This window comes from Balaenoptera ricei, chromosome 9 (assembly GCF_028023285.1).
Source record: "Balaenoptera ricei isolate mBalRic1 chromosome 9, mBalRic1.hap2, whole genome shotgun sequence".
In the NCBI taxonomy this organism is placed as follows: domain Eukaryota; kingdom Metazoa; phylum Chordata; class Mammalia; order Artiodactyla; family Balaenopteridae; genus Balaenoptera; species Balaenoptera ricei.
Window position 1 is genome coordinate 77364667 of NC_082647.1, and position 11797 is coordinate 77376463.

Genomic DNA, 11797 nt, shown 5'->3' on the forward strand with positions numbered 1-11797 from the left:
GGTCTTCGTTGCTGCGCAGGGGCTTTTGTCTGGTTGTGGTGAGCGGGGGCTACTCTTTGTTGCGGTGCACAGGCTTCTCATTGCAGTGGCTTCTCTTGTTGCAGAGCAAGGGCTCTAGGCACGCAGGCTCTAGAGTGCAGACTCAGTAGTTGTGGCACACGGGCTTAGTTGCTCCGCGGCCATGTGGGATCTTCCTGGACCAGGGATTGAACCCATGTCCCCCGCATTGGCAGGCGGATTCTTAACCACTGCACCACCAGGGAAGTCCGAAAAAGTTTTTAAACTATCTATTATAATAATACAGACATATCAAATATGGAAGGACAAATCTAAAAAGAGATACAATATCTATGTGTTCAAAACTACAAAACATCTTTGAGAAAAATTTCAGAATAGTTAAATACATGAAGGAATGGATATAGTATATTCATAGATTGCATTTAAGTCTCATAAAAATGACAATTCCCAAAATTGATTTATAGATTAAGTGCAATCTTAATAAAAATCCCAGCAGATTTTTTAATGGAAATTGACATGCTGATTCGAAATCTAGTTTGCAAAGCCCAAGAATAGACAAGACAATCTTGAACAACAAAGCTGGAGAACTTACATTACCAAACATCAAGACATATTATAAAGTTATAGTTATTCAGCCAGTATGATATTAGCTCAAGGACAGACAAATAGACTAATGGAACAGAAGAGGGAGTCCAGAAGCAGACAAATGATCCAGTCACCTGACTTCTGATAAATGTGACACTTGAGTGTAGTGGGAAAAGCATGGTCTTTTTAATAAATGGTACCAGGTCAAATTGATTTTCCTAAGGTAAATATTTAAATCAAGTACAGGTAGATTGTTGATATAAATGTAAAAAAGCAAAACAATAAATCTTTCAGAAGAAAACAGGATAATATTTTCATTACTGCCAATTTCAGGTCACAATAAGCAACCCATGAAGGAAATTTATGGACTACTTTACAATTAGGAACTTCTGTTCATAAAAACACACTACAAAGAGAATGAAAAATCAAGCCACCAAATGGGAAAAGATGCTTGCCTTAAATATATCCAGCAAAAGACCCACATAGAATGTACAGAGTTACACATCAGAGGAATCAAAAAGTCAGATATTCCAGGTGATGAACGACTTGAACTGGCACTTCACAAAAGAGACTCTCCAAATGGCCAACAGACTTATGGAAAGGTGCTTAACTTCAATAGACATCAGGGAAATACAAAATTTCAAGTGTTGGTGAGCATGTAGAGCAACTGGAATTCTTATACAGTTGACCATTGAGCAACACGGGTTTGAACTGCACAGGTCCACTTTTATGCAGATTTCTTTTCACTAAATACAGTACTACACAAGCAGCGGTTGGTAGAATCTGAGAACGCAGAACTACCGATGCAAAGGGCCCACTGTGAAGTTACATGCAGATTTTTGACTGCGCTGAGGGTCAGCACCCCTAACCCCTGCATTGTTCAAGGGTCAACTGTACACTGCTCACTACTATGCAGACTGGTACCATGCCTTTGGAAAACTGTTACATCCACTGAAGCTGAACATATGCATGCCATATAACCCAGGAACTCCACTCATAGGTATATCTCTGACAGAAATATGTACATATATTCACCAAAATACATATTCATGAATATTCAATTAGTAATAGTCAAAAAGTGAAAACAACTCGAATGTCCATTAGGCTGAATGGATAAACTGCGGTATATTCATACAATGGAAAAAGATACAGCAATGAAAATTAACAAACTACAGTTACGTGCAACAAAAACGGTTAATCTCACAAACATAATGTTGAGCAAAATAAGCTAAATAGAAAAAGGTACACGGACTTCCCTGGTGGCACAGTGGTTAAGAATCCGCCTGCCAATGCAGGGGACACGGGTTCGAGCCCTGGTGGGGGAAGATCCCACATGCCACGGAGCAACTAAGCCCGTGCTCCACAACTACTAAGCCTGCTCTCTAGAGCCCATGAGCCACAACTACTGAAGCCCGCGCGCCTAGAGCCCGTGCTCCACTACAAGAGAAGCCACCGCAATGAGAAGCCCGCGCAAGGCAACAAAGAGTAGCCCCCGCTCACCACAACTAGAGAAAGCCGGCATGCAGCGACAAAGACCCAACACATTCAAATTCAGAAAAAGGTAAAACTAAACAATTGTGTTGAGAGCTAGGAGAATGGTTACCCTTCATAAGGGTAGTATGAAAGAAGGCAAGGAAGAGGTTTCTGGGGATTTGGGTAATACTCTCTTTTATTATTATTATTACATCCCCAGAACTTATTTATCTTAAAACTGGAAGTCTGTATCTTTTGACCACCTTCACCCTTCTGCTAACCTTCCACCCCCTGCCTCTTGCAACCACCAATCTGTTCTCTGTATCTATGAGTATGATTTTTTTAAGATTCCACATATAAGTGAGATCATACAGTATTTGTCTTTCTCTGACTTACTTCACTTAGCATACTGCCCTCAAGGTCTATCCATGCTGTGGCAAATGGCAGGATTTCCCTCTTTTTTATGGCTGAGTAATATTCCATTGTGTATCTATGTACCACATCTTCTTTATCCATTCATCAATCAATGGACACTTAAGTTGCTTCCATGTCTTGACTACTGGAAATAATGCTGCAATGAACATGCGGGTGCAGATACCTTTCTGACATAATGATTTCATTTCCTCTGGGTAACGCTCTTTTTCTTGACCTGGGTGCTGGTTACAAAGTTGTATTCTCTTTGCAAAAACAATTCATTATACACCTATGCTGTGTGTACTTTTCTATGTGCATATAAGTCAATAAAAATTGACTTATATGCATATAGAAAAATTGTTGCTAGAAATGAGGCTAAATACTGATACATCACTATGATGTTCTACATGTGTTTTAGAGGTTGGCCACAGATTTAACACTAAGACTTCTAATAGCTGTATGAGAAAAGAGAAGTTGTCAGTTACACATTCATGCCCAGTAGATACAAATAAATCAACTGCCTAAAGCTACAATTCTTGGCACAAAAAAAAGACAGCTATTTCTCATAAAAATCTTCACAAAAGAAGATACTTTTTGACATAATAAACAATGTTTTTGACAACAATTTCAAGAAGATCCTCTGTAATTGCTTCTTCTGCTGACTCTCAAGGTAGGCTGATGGAATCTTATCAATGCACGATAGGGGCAAAAGCAACTGGGATAGGAGAGTGCAAAGCAATGCAGTCTACATACTCAACTGCTCTCTGATGATCTGGACTGATCCAGAGATACATTTTATAAACCTGTAAGACTGAATATAATAGTGGATAAGCTTCACAGATCTCCCCCCTCAATATCATATCTCTCACCTGACTTCTGACATTTATCAGTCAGCAGTGAAGTTAAGATAATACCGTCTAGGGCTTCCCTGGTGCCGCAGTGGTTGAGAATCTGCCTGCCAATGCAGGAGACACGGGTTCGAGCCCTGGCCTGGGAAGATCCCACATGCCGCGGAGCAACTGGGCCCGTGAGCCACAACTACTGAGCCTGCGCATCTGGAGCCTGTGCCCCGCAACAAGAGAGGCCGCGATAGTGAGAGGCCCGCGCACCGCGATGAAGAGTGGCCCCCGCTTGCTGCAACTAGAGAAAGCCCTCTCACAGAAACGAAGACCCAACACAGCCAAAAATAAATAAATAAATTAATTAATTATTTTTAAAAAAGATAATACCCTCTAATAAATGTGTAGGGGACAGCTATTCTCTGTTGTCAGTTGAATATGAACCCAGTTAAGCTAGGGGAAGAGATAATGACCTTCCGTGAATGCTGAGAAGCCTACCTCCGACTGGTGGGATGATCATCCTACCTCCATTGTGAAAACCTACTATTAGGGCTCTAAGAATCTTTAGAAATGATACTGAACCTTCTCCAAAGCAATACAGTACAGGTAATGTTGCTCAAAGTCCCAACCCAAAGTTCTACTATGTATAGCTTGACTAAAAGAGCTTTAGCCAAAAATATAATCACTATAGGCAAGGTATGAACAGTCTTAAAAGGGCATTCTCAAGCAAATATCAATAGTAACAAGGAAAGTAAGTCACTGAATTTAAAGTTATTTAGAGGATTATACCACCAGTAATACTCGGTAATACTTCACATATCTGCAATGCCTCCACCCTGCTTAAGCATAGGAATAGATCATTTTTTTCCCGATTATTCAGCAACCAGAATGTTAAGAAGTTCAGAGTGCTAAAGCTCACTCACTGAACTCAGGCCTCTCGGTGACTTTTTTTTTTTTTTTTTTTAACAAAAATAAATAAATTTACTTCTCTGCTTTCCTAGTTCACAACCAATTACAATGAGCAAGTCAGGATGAGAAGCACAAAGAAAAAAGCTGGTAGAAACAGGCAGAGTTGCAAGAAATAACAGCTAACTTGGTAGGAAGAGACAGTAAATGCAAAAACAGACCAAGAACTCCAAACACACAATCTTCTGAGGCCATGTAGCAAACAGCTCTATGTACCTCAAGAGTCTCCAAGGGCAACCACTACACAGGGTATATTCACGGAAACAGATCCAGAGTAAAGTCATTGATAAGGATTATATTATACTACGTAGAGTTTTTTAAAATAAGGTAGAGAAATGTATAATCCTTTTTTTTTTTTAATGTTTATTTATTTATTTGGTTGCTCCAGGTCTTAGTTGTAGTAGGCTGGCTCCTTCGGTCCGGTTCGCCGGCTCCTTAGTTGAGGCATGTGAACTCTCAGTTGTGACATGCATGTGGGATCTAGTTCCCTGACCAGGGATCAAACCCAGGCCCCCTGCACTGGGAGCACGGAGCCTCATCCACTGTGTCACCAGGGAAGTCCCTGCATAATCCTTTTTTAAAAGGAGTTCATCCAAAATGTTTAAAATATTCTTGATTATAGTTTAAATCTGAACACTTAATTTATAAGCTTCAGTTATACGGAAGACTGCACACCACAATAAATGCTGAGTAAAGCACTGCAGTTGATAGGAGAATTTTAACTCAAACATCAGTTACATGAAAAATATGAGCATCTCATTTCCCAAAAACACTGAGGAAATGAGGTGGTACTGTTATTTGAATTAACATTCATGTTATGAAATAATATCTTGACCTATAGAAAACTAAGAACTATGTACATGTTATTAAAAGTACTTTAATTTTGAAAATCATCATTGGTCTCCACTGTGCTTATCTCATCATACTACCTCTTTCAATCTCTCATTAATCCTTTCCATGCACAAGACGGGAAACTTATGACTTTGTGTGGGGAGTTTCTCTTAAAGAACTGGTTTAAACGTTTAACAAATGTTATTTTAAAATATTTATCCATGTATATTTAAATGTTTATCTTAATAATTTATTTTTCATAAACTGACGTTAACCCACAGAAAGAGAATTTATATTTTAATTCTCCTTGTCACCAGAACTAAAATCAAAGGAATATGTACGTTTTTCAATAACCTATGAAGCTTAAAAATGATAGAAAAAAAATGAGTAGTACCTGATTTTCTATGGATGAAAAATGCAGGTTAAAAAAAATCCTGAAGGACTTTAACAATTTAATTTTTCTAAATGGTGGAGAATATTCAGGGAAAATACTAGTTGGTACACAGAACTAAAGTCAGTCTATGAATATTTTGAGTTGAGTGTGGAACATTTAGAGACCTCAAATGACCTACTTTCTCTCCACCACAATGTGAAAAATATGATAAAAGAGTACTTACTTGCTGAGATAAGTACGAAGTGTTTTTAGTCTATAATATATAAATGTTCATGAAAAAATACAACTGATGAACTAATTACATACGCAATCACAATGAACCAAAATTCAATTCCTGACTATCCCACCTAACCAAATAACTCACGTCCAAAGTTCAAACTCTAATAATATTGTTCTTATATAAGGTGCTTTTAAACTGAAAAAATTGTGTAGTTACATAATAAGGTAGTAAACCTAAACTGAGAGCACAGTATGCCTAAATTGTTTAAGGAGTAATGAAAATCATTACTGTATAAGTATTAATATACATAATAGAATGATAGTCAGGGGGTGGGGGGAGTTTGTTTTGGTTTGGTTTGGCTTTCTATACTGTTCCATTTTTCCGGAATATCAGCAGAGAGTCACAATACGGAAGGCACAATTCAAAATGTTTTTGTTTACAGAGAAAAATGCACATGCCTCATCCAGCTACCATTAAACATATGTCCACCATTACCCTGCTCATGTTTGGAGAAATTCAAAACCAAATATAAACTCATTCTGCTTGAAGACTATTATTAGTTTCAGGGCTGTCATTGAAGATTACCAATGATCTAGTCCAAGTTTATTTTACAGATGAGGAAACTAGAAAATGGGCTTATTAAAAGGCACACAATTAATGACAAAGTAAACTTAGAACTCAATTATATGTCCACTAAACCAGCTTCTTCCCAACTTAAATACCAAATCACGTCTGATCTGCTACATAAAAATTTTTAAATAAATTCATTAAGAGACATGGGTGAGATACCCAGGGTTTGGTAACTCTGAAAGTGAAAAGCGACAGAAATGCATAAATATTGATTTGCTCATTTTGCTGAATTTAGGTGGGGATACTTAAAACACCCAAATGGCCTACAGTGACTTTTTTCCAAAAACTAAAAGGCTTTTAGACAAAGCCTATCAAATACATCCCATTACTACACAAGGATAATAATTTATATGCACCATCAACTATCTGGACATGAAGAACAGTGTTAGTAGTATTATCCACATAAATAAATACACAAGTTGAAATCTAAGCCAGAAACTGAAATATATTTTAGCTACAATACTAAGTTTACATGTAAACTGTAACTAAAGTCAGCACTTATACTAACTTCAGAGTAGAGAAGAAGAATTAGACAAATAAACATAACAAAAAATACAGCTAGCCCAGACAACAGTCCACACAAATCAGTGTGACGTGACTGAAATTTCTTAAAACATAACTTAACATGTAACTTAAATAAGGTTGAGGTACAAGTCCCTTTCTTCTGAACTGCCTCTGATGCCGTGACAAAAATGGAGATGCAAAGGGAACAGTACCCTCCACTGATTTTTTTTTTTTATTCTGTCTTAAAAAATGAGTACAGCATAAAACCTCTTCCCATCTACTGTGTTTTACCCCAAATCTTCAACATCCACCGTTTCAAAAAGATTGCCACACTGATTCAGAGCAATATATGTCAGCCCAGGTGTTAACGTTTTAGGTTGAAACATTTGGTTAATTAACACCATGCTGCAAACACTCAAAATCACTTCAGCTGCCACTACTACAAAACAAAACTCCCCAAAACAAAAACTGTTACCCTCCACTGGATTTACTCATATAATAAATATTTACTGAGTGTCAGATGCTATGGTAGGAAGAATGAAACAAAAAAGAAAACTGAGCAAAAAGCAGACATGGTCGCTGCCCTGTGAAGCTTAACACTTATGGAGCCTTTATGAAATACATCACCCCAAGAATCACTGTATATGTTGGGGTCTGCTTGAAAACATCCTCTTTTTAAAAAATAATTCTTTTTAATACATGTAAAGGTAAGAAAATCAGCCTTGCTTACTGTTCTATTTACCTAATTTTTAAAAATTTGCTTAGATGTAAAAAAAATTTCACACAACCTATCTTCCTCCAAAGGTTGCGTCCTAGACAGCACAAATGGTAAATTCAACAGATTCCATATTAATATTTTACTGTTTATAACTCCAAGTGCCATATAAGTCAGTAAGGCAGGTCTTCCTGCTAAGTGGGCAAACAGCTGTAATAGTCCAAGGTAAAAAAACAAAAAATCACTGAAAGTTATTGAATATAGTCCTAGTATAAATATCTATATTCTGTTTTAAGATGCTAGACATTATTTACACAAGGAAAAGAAAAAATACAGATATAAATTGCAAAGGAGGAAAAGGTCTCATCATTCTCTCATTCTTACAGGATTTTCAACAGCTGATGAGGAGGGGTTTGATGGAACAACGTAATTTTACAACAACTTAATGGTTTAAAGAAGTTCCTAAGGAATGAATGCTTAGGACTTCAATTTTTTTTAATACCCAGAAACAAGACTTAAAGAAAATGTCAGCATGTTAAAAGTCAGTTATTTCTGAATACTGGGCTGGCTGAAAGTCATTATTCCTCTTATGTTTCTACATTTTCTAAAGCAAGGGAATACTACAATTACAGTTAGAAAACAATTAAAGAAAGGCAGACCTTGAAATAAATCACTGAATAGGTATCCTCGACAGTCCCACTCTTGCTTTCAACTGCAGAAACAGCACTAACACTGCAATTTAAAGTGGAGAGAACACGGACGGAGAGAGAGACAGACAGACACACACACACACACACACACACACACACACTTAGCTAGCATGTAGCAGGCACTTAATATGTGGCACGAAAGGACAATATATATGTAAACAAGCCAAAACACAAACAAAACGCACTCCGATTTTGAGGCAACACAGTAAACAATCACAATAACGATTGCTTTACTAACAGCTGCCTGACAGCTTAACGCGCACTAAATGAAAGAGCTCTTTTTCCCTGCCCTCCTCTTTTACTCAGACACTAGATTGCACATTCGAAACAAATCCTCCCCCAGCCCCGCCCCAAGCCCTACCCTCAGCTGCTCCCAGCACTGAAATTGATGGAAAGTCCGGGGCCTTGGCGGTACCCAGACCGGCCCCTCTCTGGACGCTCCGGGCCGCGGACACGCCCGGCGCGGTAGCGGCCGGGGCTACAGCCCGTTATCTCCGGGACCCCCAGGGGCTCGCGCTCGCCCCAACCCTGAGCCCGCGGCGCCGGCGGCCCCCTCTCCTCTCCCAAGCGGCGGGCCGCGCCGTACCTGCACACCGTGATCAGGTTCCTCCTCTCCACCGCGGCGTTGCGGGCGCTCAGGCTCTTCCTGCCGCCGCCGCCGCCCCCGCCGCGGTTCCCGCCCAGGCCCCGCAGGCTCCGGGAGGCCATGGCGGGCTGACCCCTGCGCCCCTTTTGTCTCGTGCGACCCCGCCCGCTGCCCACACCTGCTTCCCTGGGCTCTCGCTCGGCGTGCGGCCGTGGGGCCGCGGGAGGGTGGAAGGGAAGGAGGGGGGAACGGAGGGAGGGTGTGGAGGACGGTGAGGGATTCGCACCCGGGGACTGGCGGCTGGCGCTCCGCACCAGAGCTCCACACACACACACACACCCCACACACACGCACGCACCACCCCCGCCCTTGCGCGCGCCGCCAGCCGCCGGGAAGCGCGTGCAGGTCGGCGTCAGCAGCTCCCCTACTTCCCCCAGGGACCTCGGCGGCCGCGCACGCGCGTGCCCGCCGGCCCCGCAGGCCCCGCAGGCCCAACCACCCGCGCTCGGACGCCCCTGGCGCCCCAGCTGCGGGCACCGCAGAGAGCCACGGGCCTCACGGGCGCAGCCCCGCCCTCCATGCCCCTATCGGGCCAATGCCGCCCCAGCTGGAGCCAATCGCGGCGCGCGAGGGGCGGGGCTGGCCGCGCGGATCTTTAAAGCAACCTGCTAGAGCCCCGCCCCGGCGCGTGGGTAGCTGTCAACGCCGGGCCCGCGCTCGCAGCCGGTGAGCCGCAGGCAGTCGGCCCTCAGGGGAGCAGCGCCGCAGCTGCCCTGGGGATTGTGGGATGCGGGACTCGGGAGTGCTCGGGGCGTGTTGACCACCCTTGCCCGGAGCCCAGCTAACGGCTGGGATCGCTAGCTCTAACGGCTGATCCCGTTCCCAGAATCCGACTCCCCAGCCTAGTGGCATCCGTAGCTACAAGGCCGAGCCAGCAGCAGCGGCGGCTCCCGCACCTGACCCAGGGCTAACTCCCAGGAAAGGAGCGGATTTTCTTTTGTCCTAACGCCCTCCCCTGGCCTAGTAGACAGCTACAGATAGCCCAAAGAGGGAAACTGCCCGCAGAACATCCCTCTTGCGGCGTCTGGTGGTGGGATTTTTGACGCCACTTCGCTCCTACCCTAGCCCCCAGCAAGGCCTGCAGCCCGGACTGACCACCCACAGAAGAACGAGAGCGGTGCGAGTGTACACTCTGCTCCTTTCACCCATCTCCCGTCCTGGGCAGTGCCCCCGGAATTAGTGGGGGGGTGCCGGTGAGCCTCCGGGCAGTGTTTGGAACCTAGCGCCCACTTCCCAGAGCCTCTCCACCCCTCCGGCCTTACCAGCAGGGAGGTCCTGGCTTCGGCCCGAGTTCTCTGGTGCTCATCTAGGTCGGTCGTTCACCTCTCTTTGCATCAATATGCCCAGATTTTTTTAAAACTTTATATTTTATATTGGGGTATAGCCCATTATAGAGTTGTGATAGTTTCCTGTGCACAGCAAAGCCACTCAGCCATACATATACATGTATCCATTCTCCCCGAAACTCCCCTCCCATCCAGGCTGCCACATAACATTGAGCAGAGTTCCCTGTGCTCTACAGTAGGTCCTTGTTGGTTATCCATCTTAAATTTAGCAGTGTGTACATGTCTAACCCAAACTCCCTAACCATCCCTTCCCCACCCCCCCCTTCCCCTCTGGTAACCATAAGTTTGATCTCTAAGTCTGTGAGTCTGTTTCTGTCTTGTGAATGACTTCATTTGTATCATTTCCTTTTAGGCTCCGCGTATAAGGGATATCATATATTTCTCTTTCTCTGACTTACTTTACTCAGTATGACAATCTCTAGATCCATCCATGTTGCTGCAAATGAATATGCGCAGATTTTAGAGTGAAATCCTTATTGACAGCTATCCCTGTGGAGCCTAGCACGGTGCTGTGCATAGAACAGGTTCTCAAATGTTCACTAAATTTAACTGGAAGTCACATTTGGAATTATTTTACTCTAATTTTACAGTTTTGGTGGTTCTAAAATCCATTAAACTTCCAGCTCTGGTTTTGACATTTCTGTCAAAGAATATTATAGAATAGATATATAGATATAGTGTAGATATCTCTGTACTTCTTATATATTATACAAAGTACTACAGGAGGTTACTGTTACTCTATGTTGAACGCTTTTAAAACAGAGTTATGTATATTAAAGCTGTAGGTTACTAATTTCCGAGGTTGTAAAAAATTTTAAAGCTCTATTTGAAATCATCAGGGCAAAGACTGAGCCCTTTCATCCACTCATCCTAATCATAGTGGAATGAAAATACATGTAGAAAAAAAAAAACTGTCTTAACTAATTTACTATGATAAATATTCAGATATTAAAATTATAAGAAACAATTCAGACAGATTTTAAACATTATCTTTCACATAAATAAAAGTAGAAGGTTTTTCCAGGTCAGTGCACTTGTTGCCAAACATTTCTTGTCGGCTCTATGGTGACATAGAGGCTTGTAAGGAGGTTTACCCTACTCAAATTGAAACTGTTGTTTAAACACAGATGAAAACTGCATAGAAAAGACAGTGGAAAGCCATCAATTATCAAGAAAATTCCATGCTGGTTTGTCCTGCAGGAGTGAGAGAACACATATGTCTGAAACACTTATCAGGAAGACAAAAATGAGTGGTCATGTCAAATAGGGAAAAGTGAGGTGTCATTATTCTCAAAATTGGCTTTCTAGCCTTTCAAGTACATTTTCATGTTATTTGTACTACGAATTTATATTTATGACTGAAGACTTGGTAAAACTCCATCTTAGATGATTAGGTGATAATGTTATTTTTTCAAGTGCTACTTTTAGGGGGATTCAGTTGACAGTGGCACTTGCTGAAGAAGATTTTGCCTTAAAGCATCTTTTCTATGTACAGTGTGCTATTAA

At 41.8% G+C, this 11797-nt stretch overlaps 1 protein-coding gene across 4 annotated transcripts in view; it reads right to left on the reverse strand.

Annotated features, from left to right (window-relative positions):
• The window catches only part of RUNDC3B (RUN domain containing 3B), a 152877-nt gene extending 143478 nt beyond the window's left edge, over positions 1 to 9399 (reverse strand). For all 4 annotated transcript variants that reach the window (XM_059934021.1, XM_059934019.1, XM_059934020.1 and 1 more), the window contains exon 1: positions 8886 to 9399. In XM_059934021.1, coding sequence (XP_059790004.1) covers positions 8886 to 9007 — 122 coding nt within the window. In that variant the 5' untranslated portion in view covers positions 9008 to 9399. The remainder of the gene's footprint in view (positions 1 to 8885) is intronic.
• Between the last annotated feature and the right edge of the window lie 2398 nt (positions 9400 to 11797).